The sequence below is a fragment of the Oryza brachyantha genome, chromosome 8, assembly GCF_000231095.2.
Source record: "Oryza brachyantha chromosome 8, ObraRS2, whole genome shotgun sequence".
Classification (NCBI taxonomy): domain Eukaryota; kingdom Viridiplantae; phylum Streptophyta; class Magnoliopsida; order Poales; family Poaceae; genus Oryza; species Oryza brachyantha.
The window spans coordinates 15466484-15482069 of record NC_023170.2 but is presented as its reverse complement, the minus strand read 5'-3'; the positions used below and the strand labels follow the sequence as shown (position 1 = coordinate 15482069).

General features: G+C 40.6%; 2 protein-coding genes across 2 annotated transcripts; both read left to right on the top strand.

Moving 5' to 3' along the window:
- Positions 1-6396: 6396 nt before the first annotated feature.
- LOC102703326 (probable protein phosphatase 2C 66) lies at positions 6397-11116 on the top strand. The gene is made up of 5 exons (XM_006659487.2): positions 6397-6822; positions 8890-9264; positions 9385-9502; positions 9728-9951; positions 10137-11116. Exons 1-5 carry the CDS (start codon positions 6523-6525, stop codon positions 10689-10691), a joined length of 1572 nt encoding a protein of 523 aa, XP_006659550.2. The 5' UTR covers positions 6397-6522; the 3' UTR covers positions 10692-11116.
- A 430-nt stretch (positions 11117-11546) lies between these two features.
- LOC102703054 (pre-mRNA-splicing factor CWC25 homolog) lies at positions 11547-14632 on the top strand. The gene is made up of 4 exons (XM_006659486.3): positions 11547-11912; positions 12312-12456; positions 13124-13285; positions 13425-14632. The coding sequence occupies exons 1-4, from the start codon at positions 11725-11727 to the stop codon at positions 14466-14468; spliced, it is 1539 nt and encodes a 512-aa protein (XP_006659549.1). The 5' UTR covers positions 11547-11724; the 3' UTR covers positions 14469-14632.
- Positions 14633-15586: the final 954 nt, after the last annotated feature.

The following is a 15586-nucleotide window of genomic DNA, read 5'->3' as shown; positions in this document are numbered from 1 at the left end:
TTTTACTACCGTGATGATCTAATCTCATTCCCGATAGCTCATAAGCACTAAGAAGTAGTCACCACTTCTATATTTGCTCGACTGTAATCCAATATCGGATATTCAAAGAGCCATTGGCATGCTCCCGATCAGCTCCTCTGCCTCTTCAAAAAATCCTGCTCGGTCTAACATGTCAACCATGCAACAATAGTGCCTCACATCCGGCGACACTCCGCAGGTAGATATCATGCTCTGGAAGCACCGTCGACCTTCATCCATCCGCCCACCAACAAAACGTTAGTCATTCGGCTTTTCACCCATTCTCTTCATTTGTTTTTCGCCCATTCTCTTCATTCCGTGCCGAAACATTTTTTTCTGGTCCAAGGGGAGCGGAAAATTTTTGATAGGCATATAACGCTTGGCATACATACATGTCAATAAGCGCAGCACCAAGATTGCACTCATTGTTGAGCACACCATCTTCCTTCTTCCAGTGCTCTTAAGCGTGCGCATGCTGACCATGGTCACCTCGTTCTCTGGGTTTGCATTGCGTGGAACAGCTAGCTTTACAGCCTGAGCATACCTTGATATCATGGATGTCCAGGACACTCGGCCGGCAAAGGGGGCGGAATGGGCCGGCTCGTCCCCTATATCCTTCTGGCCCAATTTTCTTTGTAGCCAGGAGCGGTACCAGGCATGAGACGATTTGGACTTAGTTTTAAGTCTGGCCAAAAAATTGCGTAGAAAAATGCTATATTAGTTAAAAATTTATTCAAAACATTGTATTCTATCGTTAAGTTCTAGGCATGGCTTTAGGTTTATAGACAGACGCAATGTGTTAATACTCAATACAATACGTGGTATGCAGAAAACATTCTTATGGGCTGTTTGGATCCCGTGACTTTTTTTCCCTTGTCACATCGGATACTTAGACGTTAATTAGGAGTATTGAATATAAACCGATAACAAAACTAATTACATAAATAAAGACTATTTCATTAGACAATTTTTTAAGCCTAATTAAGTCACGATTAACAAATATTTACTGTAGCATTACTTTCGCTAATCATGGACTAATTAGGCTCAATAGATTCGTCTCATGAAATAGTCTAGAGTACGGTGTGGGTTTTATTAATAGCTTATATTTAATACTTATAATTAGTGTCCAAATATTTGATATGACAGGGACTAAAAAAGTCTCTGGGAAACAAATATACACTTAAGTTCTTTAAGAAACATGATTCAGAGTTGTAAGTCTGTAAAAATTGTTCTCTTCTCATGGACACGGCTGACCAGTAAAGCAGAATCAAAAGCACTTGGTTTGCAGTTCAAGCCTGCTCGATGTGATTGTGAGCAAGGGGAGTGGTTGATTTAATTCTTGTCACCATCAGCTAAAATTCAGGCAAGCGATGCGAACGGCCAGCGATCTCGGCGGTGGCGACTGGCCGGCAAGTTCGTCGTCTCATTAACTACGGACAGGTGAGTTCGGTGCGTCTGGTGGCCTGTGATGAACTCCTCCTTGGAGATGGCCAATCAGCACCAAAATTTAGCCCCATTTTTGTTTAGATTATTGATTATTGCGACGGCTTATCTACTTGATTATAGGGATATGTTAAATATTTCAAGAAGTAAACTTAACATATAATTCAAAATAAGTGGTATGAGGAATACTGTACATGAAGTTTTTTTTTTTTTTTGAGAACATACGTTTTTCTGAACCTGGAACAAATGAGCCGTTTCAGTTGTCCTTTTCACTTTCACTACAACTCTGACTTGGAAATGCAGCAATGTGTGGCCATGATAAGCTTGTTCTTGGCTGGATCCTGATGTGTCCACATCTTCTCGTAGTGTGCAGGGGACATGGAAGTAGCCAGGTTGGGTGGTTGATCTGTGTCTGATTTAAGTTAAGCACGCATGTGCTGAATCTCTGGGATTAGGAGGAGCATAGTTTCAGGATAAAAAAAAATCAGATTCAGTCAAAAAAACGTCATTATTAATTATTCAGTGACTGTTTGGTTGATGCCAAATCTTGCCCCACCAAAATATTGTTAATGCCAAAACCTTGGTAAGTTTTAGCACTACCAACTTTAGTAGTGCACAACTTGTACTAGTATAGGCAAAATGGTAACAATCCAAGATGGTGATCTTTTGGCTTTTTAAAGAAAAACATCATATTTGCAAACGATAAATAATTTATGAATAAAATTATATATATACATCTTGTTATCGATCTAAAAGCCAAATTGAAAAATAAACTAGATAATAAAAAGTCTAAAATTAACTCTAAATTTAAGATTAAAAATTCAAGTTTTAGCTTATGAGCTTAAGCATAAACGAAAAGATAAGAGTATAAATATATTAGAATTACGAAAAGATGAGAGTATAAATATGTTAGAATTGTCAGAACTTTGATAGGAAAAAGATTAACTTCAATCCAAACAAGTCCTCCGTACAGTTCTTAAATAACCGACCGGTTACAGACGGCAAGCACCAGAACCCTGAACACAAGGGAAGTAAGCTGCAAAACTGTACACCCCAGCCCCCAGGCAGCAATGACCTGCCATGGATGCAAACCATGCTGATACACGTGGACTACGCCATTACTGCTTGAGATGAGGTGAGCCTAATTGTTTGGCCATCTGCAACACTTGCACACTGCAACTTTTAGATCTATTCTAAATATATTATTATAATTTTAGGGTACACACAATTGGCGAATGGATTGTGCTCGTCACATAGGAGCTTCAATTTGGCTCGATGTAGTGTTCTGCGAAGCCACGCGTCTCTTGCAGAAGGTACCGAAGCCATGACTCGAGGCCGCGCGTTGAGCCACAGGCTTTAGTGTCTAGAGCTGCATTGTGAGCCGGAGCGTTTTGGCCGGTGGCTTCATCTTCTCGGGGCATAGATCCAATCCCTGTCAGCTAGGCAGTAGTTTGCAGTGTGGACTCACATGGCAGCTAGGGGAGTGGCCCTGACGCTGCGTGTCCTTAGGCACATATGAGCTAATCAGATATTACCAAGCTGAATATAGCATGGAAAGAAATACCGATGAAAAAAAAAAGACTATTGAAGATATTTAGAAGTTTGATAAGCGTGCCGGAGAAAATTCATAGTCCATCAGCCATACCGAACGCACTTTAATTGTACCTCAATGTCATCAATCCCTCGTTGTAGGGGACCCTGAACAGTTTAATTTGGCCAACATTCATGTGCAAAGATGAGATGGGAAAAGGCCGGTGAGAAATGGACGCCGGCAAGGACAACCTGGGATAGCAGTGCATGCATCCAATCCATGCAGGATGCAGCTACCTCACCATGATCAAGTTTTTTTTAAAAAAAAACCACTCACAATGATTATGCCCCTTGGAGATCAGGTTTTTTGCCGGTAGCATAGCTACCCTTCGTTCTTTCTACTATCTTTCTTTCTTTTTTTTCCCTGCAACTTTCTGCCACATTTTGTGTGGCCTCATCTACTAGCTCAGGTAGATCTGCAGCGTGAGAGATGGAACGTTCCGTGCTTGAAACCTTGTCATGAGTCCGTACATGGTTGAACAGTGGTTGGAAAGGGATTTTTTAATTTTTCGAAACTTTTTATTAATTTTAAAACTAAACCAGCATAAAATTTATTTTCATATTTCCATATCTGAATTTTTTTATTGGCGCCGGTAAAAATGACATGCTATTGTTATTTTAATACACCAGCGAGACTCGCACTACAAAACAAGGTCGTCCTACCAATTTTTCATGGTATATTAGTATTATTTGGCTAAGCTAGACTGACTTGACCAAGATATTTAGATCTGAAAAATAAACTTTTGAAGTGTTTAATTTTAAAATTTAGAAATATAAATGTTTAAAAATAATAAAAACTTGGTTGCAAAAGAAGGTTGTTTGGTACGTGTAAATCTCACGGTAATTTTATGGAAGTAAATATATATTTTTATGGAGTTAATATGAATTACCACTGTTTCAAACAGAACTGAACATGTTAAAATAAGATGATCTAGTATTTCTAGTGTGTTGATGCGAGTTGAATTCGACCCAACCCGAAAAGAAGGTTCAGAGTGCTTGAGACGTCTCCAGTAAGAACTGAGATTGTACATTTGAATTATGAAGTTTTTGCATGATCAGAAAATGTTTATTAAGCATTTGAGTGGATCTTCTTGGCCAACCATAAGATATCAACTTTGTTGTTCCCATCGTCGTTATTGCTATATGCCGTACTACTTCCGAGTGGTTTATTCTAAGTTTGACAGTCTTCGGTCTGAAAGCTTGTATGAACGTTGGACGTGCCCACAGATTCACCACAAGCTTTCCTGGCTAAAATAACAGCAGTTTACCACTGCATTGACTTGGTTTCAGTTTCAGACTTCCAGGAGACAAATAGAAAAAGAAATATACGAAAAAAGAGGGGAAAAAACAAAGAAGAATAAAGAAAATACCCATGGACACATATGACTGTTGCTATCAAGAGAAGTGTAGCTATCTTGTCATCAATGTCCATGTAATCAAAGATTAGTGTGATGCTTATCAGCTTCATAAACAATCCTTCAGAAGGAGCAGTTTGAGTAATCTTGTCTGTACTTGTACTAATGAGGACAAAGGGCAATATATAAGATAATCACCTTTTGACAAAAAGGCTATGCCATAGGAGGACACTGTATGTATGTGTATAGTGGAAAAATCACAATCTATAGAATCCAAGAAAAGATATACCAAAAAGTCTCTCCCTTGCTGAAAAGAAGTTTGAAAAGGGGATTAGATTGAAGGGATGCTAGTTCTAATGGTTGTTCAATATAAAACTTGAGAATATCACATATAAGAAAAAACATTTAATTTTATCAACAAATATAAATAATTGCTAGTTGACACGTACTTTCTTTCTTTCTTTTTTTACAAAAATACCTCTAAGCTCGGATAGAATCCAAAAACATTGGGGAAAAATAAAGATGGCACATCTAGTTGATCATTAGGAACTCTAAATATGTACGACCTCCATCCCATAATATAATATTTTTTTTGAAATCATAATATAATGAATTTTAGCTATGAATGCATAACCAAAATCTCTTACACTGTGGTCAGAGGTACGAGTGATTATATCAATCTTGCTGGTTGGATGATTCATATGAAAGGTATAAGATTCGTGGAGAGGCACCGGAAATGCGCCTCCTATTTTCTGGCTTTTACTCATGCTTATTATAAATCAAAATTTAAATTTTTAGTCTTAAATTTAAAGTTAATTTTGAGGTTTTTATCGTAGTTTATTTTTTAATATTGGCTTTTAGATCGCTATAAACATATATATAAAATATTTATTCATAAATTATTTTCTGTTTATAAATATGTTGCTTGTCTTTTTTTCTCGAAAACTGAAAAGATGACCCATATGTTCACCGTGAGATCCAACCTCAGGTCAAAAATCGTTGTAGGATTTTTTTTCATAATATTATACAAAATCGTTAGCGTTCTCTTTGTTTCAAAGAAGCCCTAAAAGACTTCAGGTCTACTACCAAAAAACATATATTATATTCACGTCGCCTGTTGGGTCAGTATTGTCAACTAGATCTGATTACTAAAGCAATATTCATTTCAGTTTTAAGATTCTTTGGCACTTGCAAATACAAAAGAGGGACAAGTTTTGTACTGTTGTACCCATCAATGTGCTAACTAGACATATCCACATGCATCGTGCGCCGTCCTATCACTCTTTATTCCTGCTATGACAATAATGATGGTATTTAAAGGAATACTCAAGTTTACAAATTAAAAAAGAATAAAAAATAAAATTAGTTGAAATTAGAAACAAATGTTCAATCAATCATCTCGATCCAATAGTATAATGGAAGTATGTATATTGTGGATTATTGTGTTAACAATCATTTATCTCCATACCATAATATCTTCAGTGGTCTGTAGTCACCATATTTATTCCATTACTAAAACATAAATATCATAATATATAGAATATTATACACTTTATTTTATCTTGGAGTGAATTCCCGGTCATAGGATTATCCAAAAGGAGAAACACCATGATAGCAAGCAATTAAACTAACCAGTAGTCCAGTACTCCCATCATCTAAAATATCTTTATTTTTCACTTGTCTCACAGTACCAATAAAAAATAAAAAGACCAAAATACTCATATTTTATCAAATCATAATACAATCTTATTTATTTTATCCAGTTTCACTTTTATCATAAACTCTAATACAATAATTACTTAAAATAAATTTATTTTAAAATAAATAAGAGAGTAAAAATAAAGTTATTTTAGGACAATAAAAATACCACCCAACCAAACCCCACTTAAAATAATTATAGTAAAACAAACATTTTAAAGCCCAAATCTCCAAGTTAAGAAGACCATTCAAATTAGATGACGATGATACTACTAGTAGTAGTCTACAAAGACGAGAAAAAACATCAAACACATCAAAACCCTATACAGGTCACACTTAGCGCAGCGGTTACCATCGCCGCCCAAGTCCCAACTCTGTGCTCCGCCGTGTTACCGCCGCCGCCGACGCCGCAGCAGCGATGGGCTCCTGCCTCTCCTCCGACCTGCCTCCCCCCACCGGCGCAGGAGCGTCGCCGGGGTGGCCGCAGCGGTGGCGGAGGAAGCGGGGCGGGGCGGTTGCCGGGGGCGTCTTCTCCATCGGCGTCGGCGGCGGGGGAGGCGGGAGGAAGCTGCACGGGGGCGGAGGCGGGGAGATGACGGAGGAGGAGCTCGCGCGGGTGGAGGGGAGGGTGTGCGTCAACGGCGCCAGCGCGGCGGCGTGCCTGCACACGCAGCAGGGGCGGAAGGGCACCAACCAGGACGCCATGGTCGTGTGGGAGGTGAGCTTGCAACCACCGCCAGGTTCTTTCTTGCTCGGTGATCTCTTCCGAGTCCTGATCAGTGTTGGCGTTTCGCCTTCGTAACGTGAGCGATTCTGGGTTCTAAAAGAGCCATTTTTTTTTCTTCGCCGTGTTGCTTGGTTTAGAACTTACGCTTGCGTTTACTCAATATCTCCAAAGTCTTCCTTGAACTTTCTCCGTGGTATTGGCTTGTATTAATGGCGGATTTGGATTCGAAGTGTGTAATGGGTTTTTTTTTTTTTGATTCGAAATGTGTGATTTGACTTTACAACATGGAGCACTTCTATTTTCTCTTCTCTGAGTTTGCTCTTATAAAAGATTCAGACATATTCGGATTTGTAGCTAAGTGTGAGAATGTGAGTTGAACATTTCTTGATTTGGTCTCGTGGAAGTATCTTCCTACTATGTTGGTTGACTTGATGCGAAATGCGAAGGATTCAACTTTACATTGTTTGAGCTTTAATCTGAAAACGAGTTGTTTATTGGTTGTTTTTGTAGGTGAAATCGTTGTAAACAAACCCTTCTCTGTTTTTGCAGTTGTATTGTAATGTTTCCTGAGTAGTTTTCAAAAGAAAATCTGATAAATGGGACAGATTAGTTGGAATACCGGATCCGTCTGGTCGTCTTTGCGTTGATTCAAAACTTTGGGTATAGTCCAAGCGAGATCCTTTCGTGTGATCCTTGGCAAAAGTTTCTACCTTTCTTTGTATTATTCTGTTAGTTTAAGGAACAGTGTGTTTTGACTCTTTCTTCAACCAGATGCTCCTGAGAGGTCAAGAGATTAGTTGAATCTAGCAACAGTTGGCTTGCTCTATTTAGCTTCTATCCTAATCAACTAATCGACTCCCTTCATTTGCATGATATGTAAATAAGTAGCTGTTCTATTTAGCTTCTATCCTACTCAACTAATCGACTCCCTTCATTTGCATGATATGTAAATAAGTAATTGTATGCTGATTCCATCACACAATATCCTAATCTGATAGTGGAGTTTAGCTAAAAGGGGTGGTGAAGTACAATCATGTACTATCATTTTCACTTTTGTTTTAGACCTAGAACTAGGCAGCTAGCTAAACGTATGTATATACTAGATATATAGGTTTACATTGCGTACTTGTTTTAGTAAGTCAAAGAATTAAAGGCAGCCACTTTATGAGATGCATGATGATCATTCCCTTCAGAGGACAATAAAGAGAATTTATGCCTTCAGATACTCAGTATAGTGCGATTGATTGCCAATATTCAAAGAAAATAGGTACTTCCTTTATTGGAGTGAAAGAGGGGTAAATATTTTTGTTTTCTGTTGGAATTAACCTTTTCTTTCTCGAGCTATCTTTGGATTTCTATATTTTGCTATCTGAAATATTTTCTTATTTTCTCTCCCCTATTCTTTTGAATTGCTAGTTGTACCAGAAATCACATGTCTATTCAACTTTTCACTTGGATATAAAATACCCTTGTAGGGACTATTTGATGTCTTAATAGTAGAACTTTTCTTAAGTTGGGAGTATTCTTATTAACAGATGGTCGGTTGCAACCGTTGCTAATGACATGGTATACAGTTGGTGAGTTTTGACAATTATTGATTACATGGCATAATGTCCTCTGAGGGTTGGGTTCCATACCATGGATGATAAGGTGTTAATCTGATACCTTTTGTATGCCTAGCTACTAAGTTTATCATTCTCATTTATGTTTTTTGAGTTCAGAATATTTAATTCCATCCTATGTGCATCTCTCACATTGTCACTTTCAAAATCCCAAGTACCTGTATGGTTACTCTACCTTTTGTTAGGGAGTACTTCATTGTTAAAACATGACTACATGTCCATACTGAATAAAATCCCACAAATACAGTTTGTTAGTACTAATGTATTCTATTCAGTTTTATTTCTTGAGTGTTGCTGTTTTTTGTCCATTTACTTTTCAGCAAATTAATTAGGCACTACCAGTTGATCACATTCCTGGTACTGAGAGAGGAGTCACATATCGACTAGTAAATGGTATTGCAAACAACTATCTGACATTGCCCTTCCATTACTGCAGAATTTTAATACAAGTGATAGTGTCTTCTGTGGCGTGTTTGATGGTCATGGTCCCTATGGTCATTTTGTTGCGAAGAAAGTCAGAGATTCTCTTCCTGTCAAAATACGCACACTCTGGAAAACCAGTGCCAATGGGGGCACTAGTCCCCACCAAAATGGAAGCATTTCTGGAAGTGTTAATTCAGAAGAAACATCATCTGTTGTCGATGATGAATTGAGTGAAAATGTTGATGACAGTGAGAAGCTTCCTGAGATGTTTCTTCCACTTAAACAGTCTTATTTTAAGGCTTTTAAATTGATGGACAAGGAACTCAAGATGCACCCTACAATCGATTGCTTTTGTAGTGGATCAACGGCCGTCACATTAGTAAAACAGGTGATGGATGCTTCTAAGCTTCTAGTGTTCATAGAATAACCGACTGACATTCTTTTTTAGAAAAGGTGGTAGATATTGAAATCAAACTGACAGATGAACTGGCTATGGCTTATTTTCCAGGGTTGGGATCTTGTAGTTGGGAACCTTGGGGACTCAAGAGCAATAATGGGAACACGAGATGCTGCCAACAATCTAACTGCTGTACAACTCACAGTTGATTTGAAGCCTAACCTTCCAAGTATGTTCATTTCTCTCTCACTTATCATTTCAATGGGTACCGTGTTTTCAAAACTGATCTTTCTCCTTAACTGCACATTTAGGATTTATCTTCTTTCCCTCCTTGAGATATGGTTTGTGTCAAACTATTAATGCACTACAATCTAACTATAGTTGTCTGGGTTGGACTCTCTTTAGGTTGGTGTAAACTTGTAATCCTGAATCTTCATTTTTCTTATTGTTCTAGAGGAAGCTGCAAGGATCCAACAGTGTAGGGGAAGAGTTTTTGCTCTTCAGGATGAACCAGAAGTTGCCAGAGTATGGTTGCCAAATAATGACTCTCCTGGACTGGCAATGGCAAGAGCTTTTGGAGATTTCTGCCTTAAAGACTATGGTTTAATATCTGTTCCAGAGATATCCTATCGCCGTCTTACTGAAAAGGATGAGTTCATAATATTGGCCACTGATGGGGTATTCTTCTTGTCATCTTACTTTCTTAATATGGCGTTGCAAGTGACTAATTGCCCTGTGTGAATACAATGCATTATTGTCCATTCCCTACTTAATTCCATGGGGAGTAGTTTGATTTAGCATACAAAGATGTTACAGTCTTCAGCTGCTTCAACTTGTAATATTGGTAAACTCAATGCATGTAGGTTTGGGACGTTCTCTCAAACAAGGAGGCTGTTGACATAGTAGCCTCAGCTCCATCTCGTTCAACAGCTGCCAGGGCTCTTGTTGACTGCGCTGTCAGATCATGGAGATTGAAGTTCCCAACATCCAAGAGCGATGACTGTGCTGTTGTATGCCTATTCTTAGACCACGCAAAGTCACCTGACTTGACTCAAGACGACGAACGAGAGGAAGAAACTACAGAGAATGTTGAAATCCCAGACGCCATCGCTAAGGTTGACCAAGACATTGCACAAGGTGATGTACATATCTCCAGTGAAGAGCAAATCACCGAGCCAGCACTGCAACATTCTTATACATTAAGGGATGTTGATGAGATTGTACCGGTAGAGGAGCCTCCTGTCTCAAAGGAACCGGAAAGATGTGGATCTGCCCGCAGCCTTGCTGATTGTATATCCACAAACGAGGAGGAAGAATGGTCAGCACTCGAAGGCGTGACGCGGGTCAATTCCCTCTTGAACCTCCCCAGAATACTTTCAGGCGACAAAAGGTCGGCTAGCTGGAGGAAGCGGAGATGAAACCATTCTCCTGCTTAAGTCAGGCTGAGAGTGCAAGCAGCAGAGGCACATTTCAGTCGAAACCAGCAATTTCAGCCATGAGTGTGCAAAAATTCTTCGGTCTGGGATTTATTCGAGCCGATTTTTAGGTTTCTTCCCCCAGATTGTTTCATACCCTGCAACACTCCAGATTGGTCTGTTCTTCCCTTTGTGTTCTTGTCAGGAGGCGTTTCATGCTTGGGCTTCTTTACTTGTTTATGTGTATAAAGAAAGTTTTTTTTGTTCTGTGAGAAGCCTATTGTAAAATCATGCAATGCCTCCTCTCCTCTCCTCTCCTCGCTTTGGTGGATGGATGTTCAGCAGTTCACCTGCCGTTTCTGTACTAGAACAAGAACTCAATCCTATGTGTATTAGCTCATGATTTTTCAGCTGAAAGTGTAAGCTTCTTACTTTTGCACTTTGTCTGCCAACTTGGATGATCCTTTTACAACCTTTACACTTTTCTCTTCTAAACCATGTGCTTTTCTGCATCACCTTGAATATTGAATTATGTGCAAGTCTGTCCGTCAAATTTGGGTGAGTTTCAGCTAAATTCATCCATTCAAATTGGCTTGTATTCACAATCCAATCAAAGCTGCCCGAATCCAAATATGGGCCCCACAAAATCGGCCCAATAACACTCTATTTCGAGCAGGCCCAACATCAGCCGAAATATCCGCCGTTCCCCACTGAAATACGCTTTCGAACCTGAAAAGCGTAACTACTCACAAGATAATACGCTTTCCTTATCTGGAAGCGTAGAGCATCTCTCTTGTCCACTGCCGCTGACTGGTGGGGCCCGACCTCTCGTCCCACAAATCAACCGACCCCTCGCCGTCGCGGCGGCGGCTACCTCCTCTCCTCTCTTCTCTCTCTTTCTCGTTTCGAAGCAGACGCGGAGGAGAAGGGGGAGGAGAGGGGAGGGGAGAAGGCAAGGTGCTGGGATTTCTAGGGTTAGGGTTCCGAGGTTGAGGGGGAAGAAGAGGGGAAGGAGAAAGAGGGGGGAGTTTCAGCCATGGGGATGAAATTCTTGAACAAGAAGGGGTGGCACACGGGGAGCCTGCGGAACATCGAGCGGGTTTGGGTGGCGGAGGAGAAGGAGAAGGAGGAGCAGCGGAAGATCCAGGAGCTGAAGAAGCAGCAGGACGAGGAGAGGGAGAAGGCCGCCTTCCGCAAGCTCCAGGAGGACGCCGGCCTCAGGCCGTAAGCACATCATGCTATTGCCGCTTCAGTTTTCGATTTTTGTTTGCTGGTTTTGGCTAGGGTTTCAGGAGAAATCGGTGTTTGGGGGAAGCGATCTGGGCGGTGGCTTAGATTTTGATGAGGGTGCCTGGGCGGTGGCGTTCTAGGGTTTCGTAGTACTAGGCCTCTTAGATTTTGATGAGGGTGCAGACATCCGCTGATTTGGTTGATTCTGCCGCTGTTTTGGGCGAATTTTCTGTAATTTGGTGTAAGGTTACTGCTTCTGATCAGAGTTTTCTGAGTATGAGCTAGTTGCTTGTGTTGGGATCTGTTCGGTCCAATTAATTTGGAATTTTTTGTGCCTGATTGGTGGGGGAATTTTTGTTGGTCGCTTGCTTACACGATGCCATTTTGTTGCAGGAGACAGGAGAGATTGGACTTCCTCTACGAGTCAGGGTTAGCTGTTGGCAAGGGGAGCTCCGAGGGATTCCAAGCGCTGCAACCATCTGCCCCAGCTGCTGCTGCTGCCTCTTCTTCTGCCCAAGCGAGTGCTGGCTCCTCCAAGGTACTGAAACCGTTTCGTTCTCGACCATAGTTATGCTGTAGTTTCAAATATTTTTCTCGAATGGCGCCGAAATCCACTAATAGTATCATATGAATGGTTGTAGTGTTTATTGCTTATGGCGAGGCATGACAAGGTTATACTTAGTAGGATTATCGGAAGACTATTTGGTTGATGTGATACGTTGCAATTGGGATGCGCTGCTCAAATGCTTAACTGATTGTTACCATGCTGTCATTTTAACAAAAGGGCTAAGGTTGCTAGATTTTGTGATACTGTTGTAAGATGATTCTCATATGTGATCCTGCAGGGAAATGATAAAATATTTGCATTATTGTATGCAATCACATAGTATCCTCTATTCTCTAGCCATTGATCATTGAATGGCAACGGTCGGTTGTGGCATGGCAATAGGAACTTTTTTTAATTAATATTTCCTTCTTGCTTCCATGTCATTTTATGTTTTCATGCGGTTTTTTGAATTGGCATGCTTGCCTACTGGGTTTGCTTTTAATTAAGTAAGAAAAGTTGTAAATAAATCAGTGATTTCATGCACATTTATTTCACTCACTGGTTGCAGTAAATTGAGTTAGGAGTATTAGCCAAATATCTGTTCATCACTGGCTATTACAAGATAATTGCTTATTTCCTTTTGCCTGAATAATTTCAGGCAGCTACTCCAGGTGCATTATTTGAGGATAAGCCCCAATCTGCAAATGATGCTTGGAGAAAACTCCACTCCGATCCTCTTCTATTGATAAGGCAGCGGGAGCAGGATGCCATTGCAAGGATTAAAAATAATCCAATCAAGATGGCTGAGATAAAGAAATCAGTAAGCTCTATTATTGTTTTCATATGGAATTACACCTTCTGATCATCTTAACTACTGTCAAACTCTTCTAATATCAACATAGGATGGTTTCTATTCAATCTTCCCCTGAACTCCTCTGACATAAATTGGTCTTGTGTAGGTGGAAGCTGAGAAAAAGCAAAAGGAAGAAAAGAAAGAGAAGAGAAAGCACAAGAAGCACCGTCATCACAAATCAAAGAGTAAGAAGCATTACTCAAGTGATAACTCAGATTCAGAGGAAAGTGATGGCAAGGATGAGAAAAGAAAGAGTGTTCATTCCTCGGAGCATAAGAGAGAAGAGAAAATGTCAAGACCTGACAAGGATCACAGACAAGATTCAGAAGATGATGAACCAAGGAAAAGACGGCATGTGATGTCAGAAGATGATAAGCCAAGGAAGTCACGGAATGAGAAAAAAGGACAGAGAGAAGATTCAGAAGATGACAAACCAAGGAAGTCAAGGAGGGATGGCCATAGACATGATTCAGAAGATGAAGAACCAAGGAGAAAACACAAGACATCAGATGATGAAGTACCAAGGAGAAAACACAAGACGTCAGAAGATGATGAACCAAAAAGAAGACAATCTGAGGTTTCTGGAGATAATGAAGCAAGGAGAAGAAGGCAAGAGATGCCAAAACATGTTGAATATTCACGACAGGATCATTCGGGTGCTGGTGATAGAAGAGGGAGACACTATGCACCGTCAGACCGCAACAATGCCTATCTAAAGCATGATAGTTCAGATTCAAGGCATAGGCGACCAGAATATGGACGCAGCAATTCCACTTCTGAACTAGATTCAGAAGGTCAACGAAGGCAGGAAAGCCAACAGGGCAGGAATGGTCCTACGTTCAACCGTCGACGGGGTGTCCACCATATGTCAGAGGAAGAGAGGGAAGCTCGACTTCGTCAAATGCAGGCTGATGCTGAGGTCCACGAAGAGCAAAGATGGAGCAGACTTAAGAAAGCTGCAGATGACGATGCCAAGGAGGCGGCATCTGTGAACGCAAACCAATTCAGAGGGAAGAACTTCTTAGAAGAAGAAAAGAAGAGCATATTTGGAACCGAGAAGGGAGGCAGCGCCACGATCGAAGAGAGCATCCGTCGCCGTGCGTACTACTCGCAGCGCAATGCTCATGAGAGCAATGCTTTCAGGCGGTGACTCCCTGAAGCAGAGCAGCAGCTCAGGCCACATCGATGTCTTTGCATTTGCTTAAGCTCTTTTTACCCCTTCTGGTGTACTGTTACATGTTTAGTATGGAAGAAGGATTTTGAATGTTGTACAACACATTGTTCAGATATTTTGGATCGACAGATTTCTGACCATTTTTGTGACAGGATACATAAAATGCACCTGTACTTTAGATGGATTGCATTTGAGTCACGCTTAAAAGAGTAGGGCCGTGTTCGGTAGTAAGGAGTTGGAACTCCTTGCGGTAGGTCAAATGGAGTGCTGGATTACATGATTAATTTAAGTCTTAATTAAAAATTGAAAAAATAGTTAATATGATTTTTTTAAAATATATGCACTATTTAACTATTTAGAAAGTGTACGTGTGAAAAACAATGTGTGGAGAATGAGTGAGCATAAATTGGGAAGAGTGAGGTGAACACACTCTGATCTTAGGGATAAGTCTAATTCTCGATTAGAAGTCGAAATCTATTCATATTTCTTAACCATAAAACGGTCTGTGCAACTCCAACTAATAAAACGACTCTGTTTTCCGTGATGTGGTGTTCATGTGGCAGCACAATCATCAAAAGATTTATAAATAGCATGGACCCACATGTAAATGATAAGGTAAGGCTCTACACGTCTCTCCTTTTATCCTCCCTTCCTCCTCTCTCCACATCTAGCTCAGAGGGAAGCGACGCATGAGTCTCGTTCGAGCATGGAAGGTCGAAACACACCCTCTTGCGAAGGAAGGTAGCGGCAGGGCATCATCAATAAGCCTAGAGCACGCCACCTCCTAGGATCTAGTGAACTCGAGGTAGTGAGTTCGCCAAGATCTAGCTCCATGCATGCGCCTGTTGGGTTGCCAACTTCGATACCCTCATCTAGCTTCATATTGCCGCTCGATGCTACCATTTGATTAGGTGCCATGGCATGCGGCTATTCATCTCTCCCATTGAAAACAAAGATAGAAGGGGAGAGGGGAGAGCATGTTGTGCCAAGGGAAATGAGTGATGATGGAGTTGGTGCAAACTCCTAGGCTTGCTGGCCACCACGCCTCCATTGGCTTGGATAGCGCTAACATCAAATAGGAAAATGGAGATGCT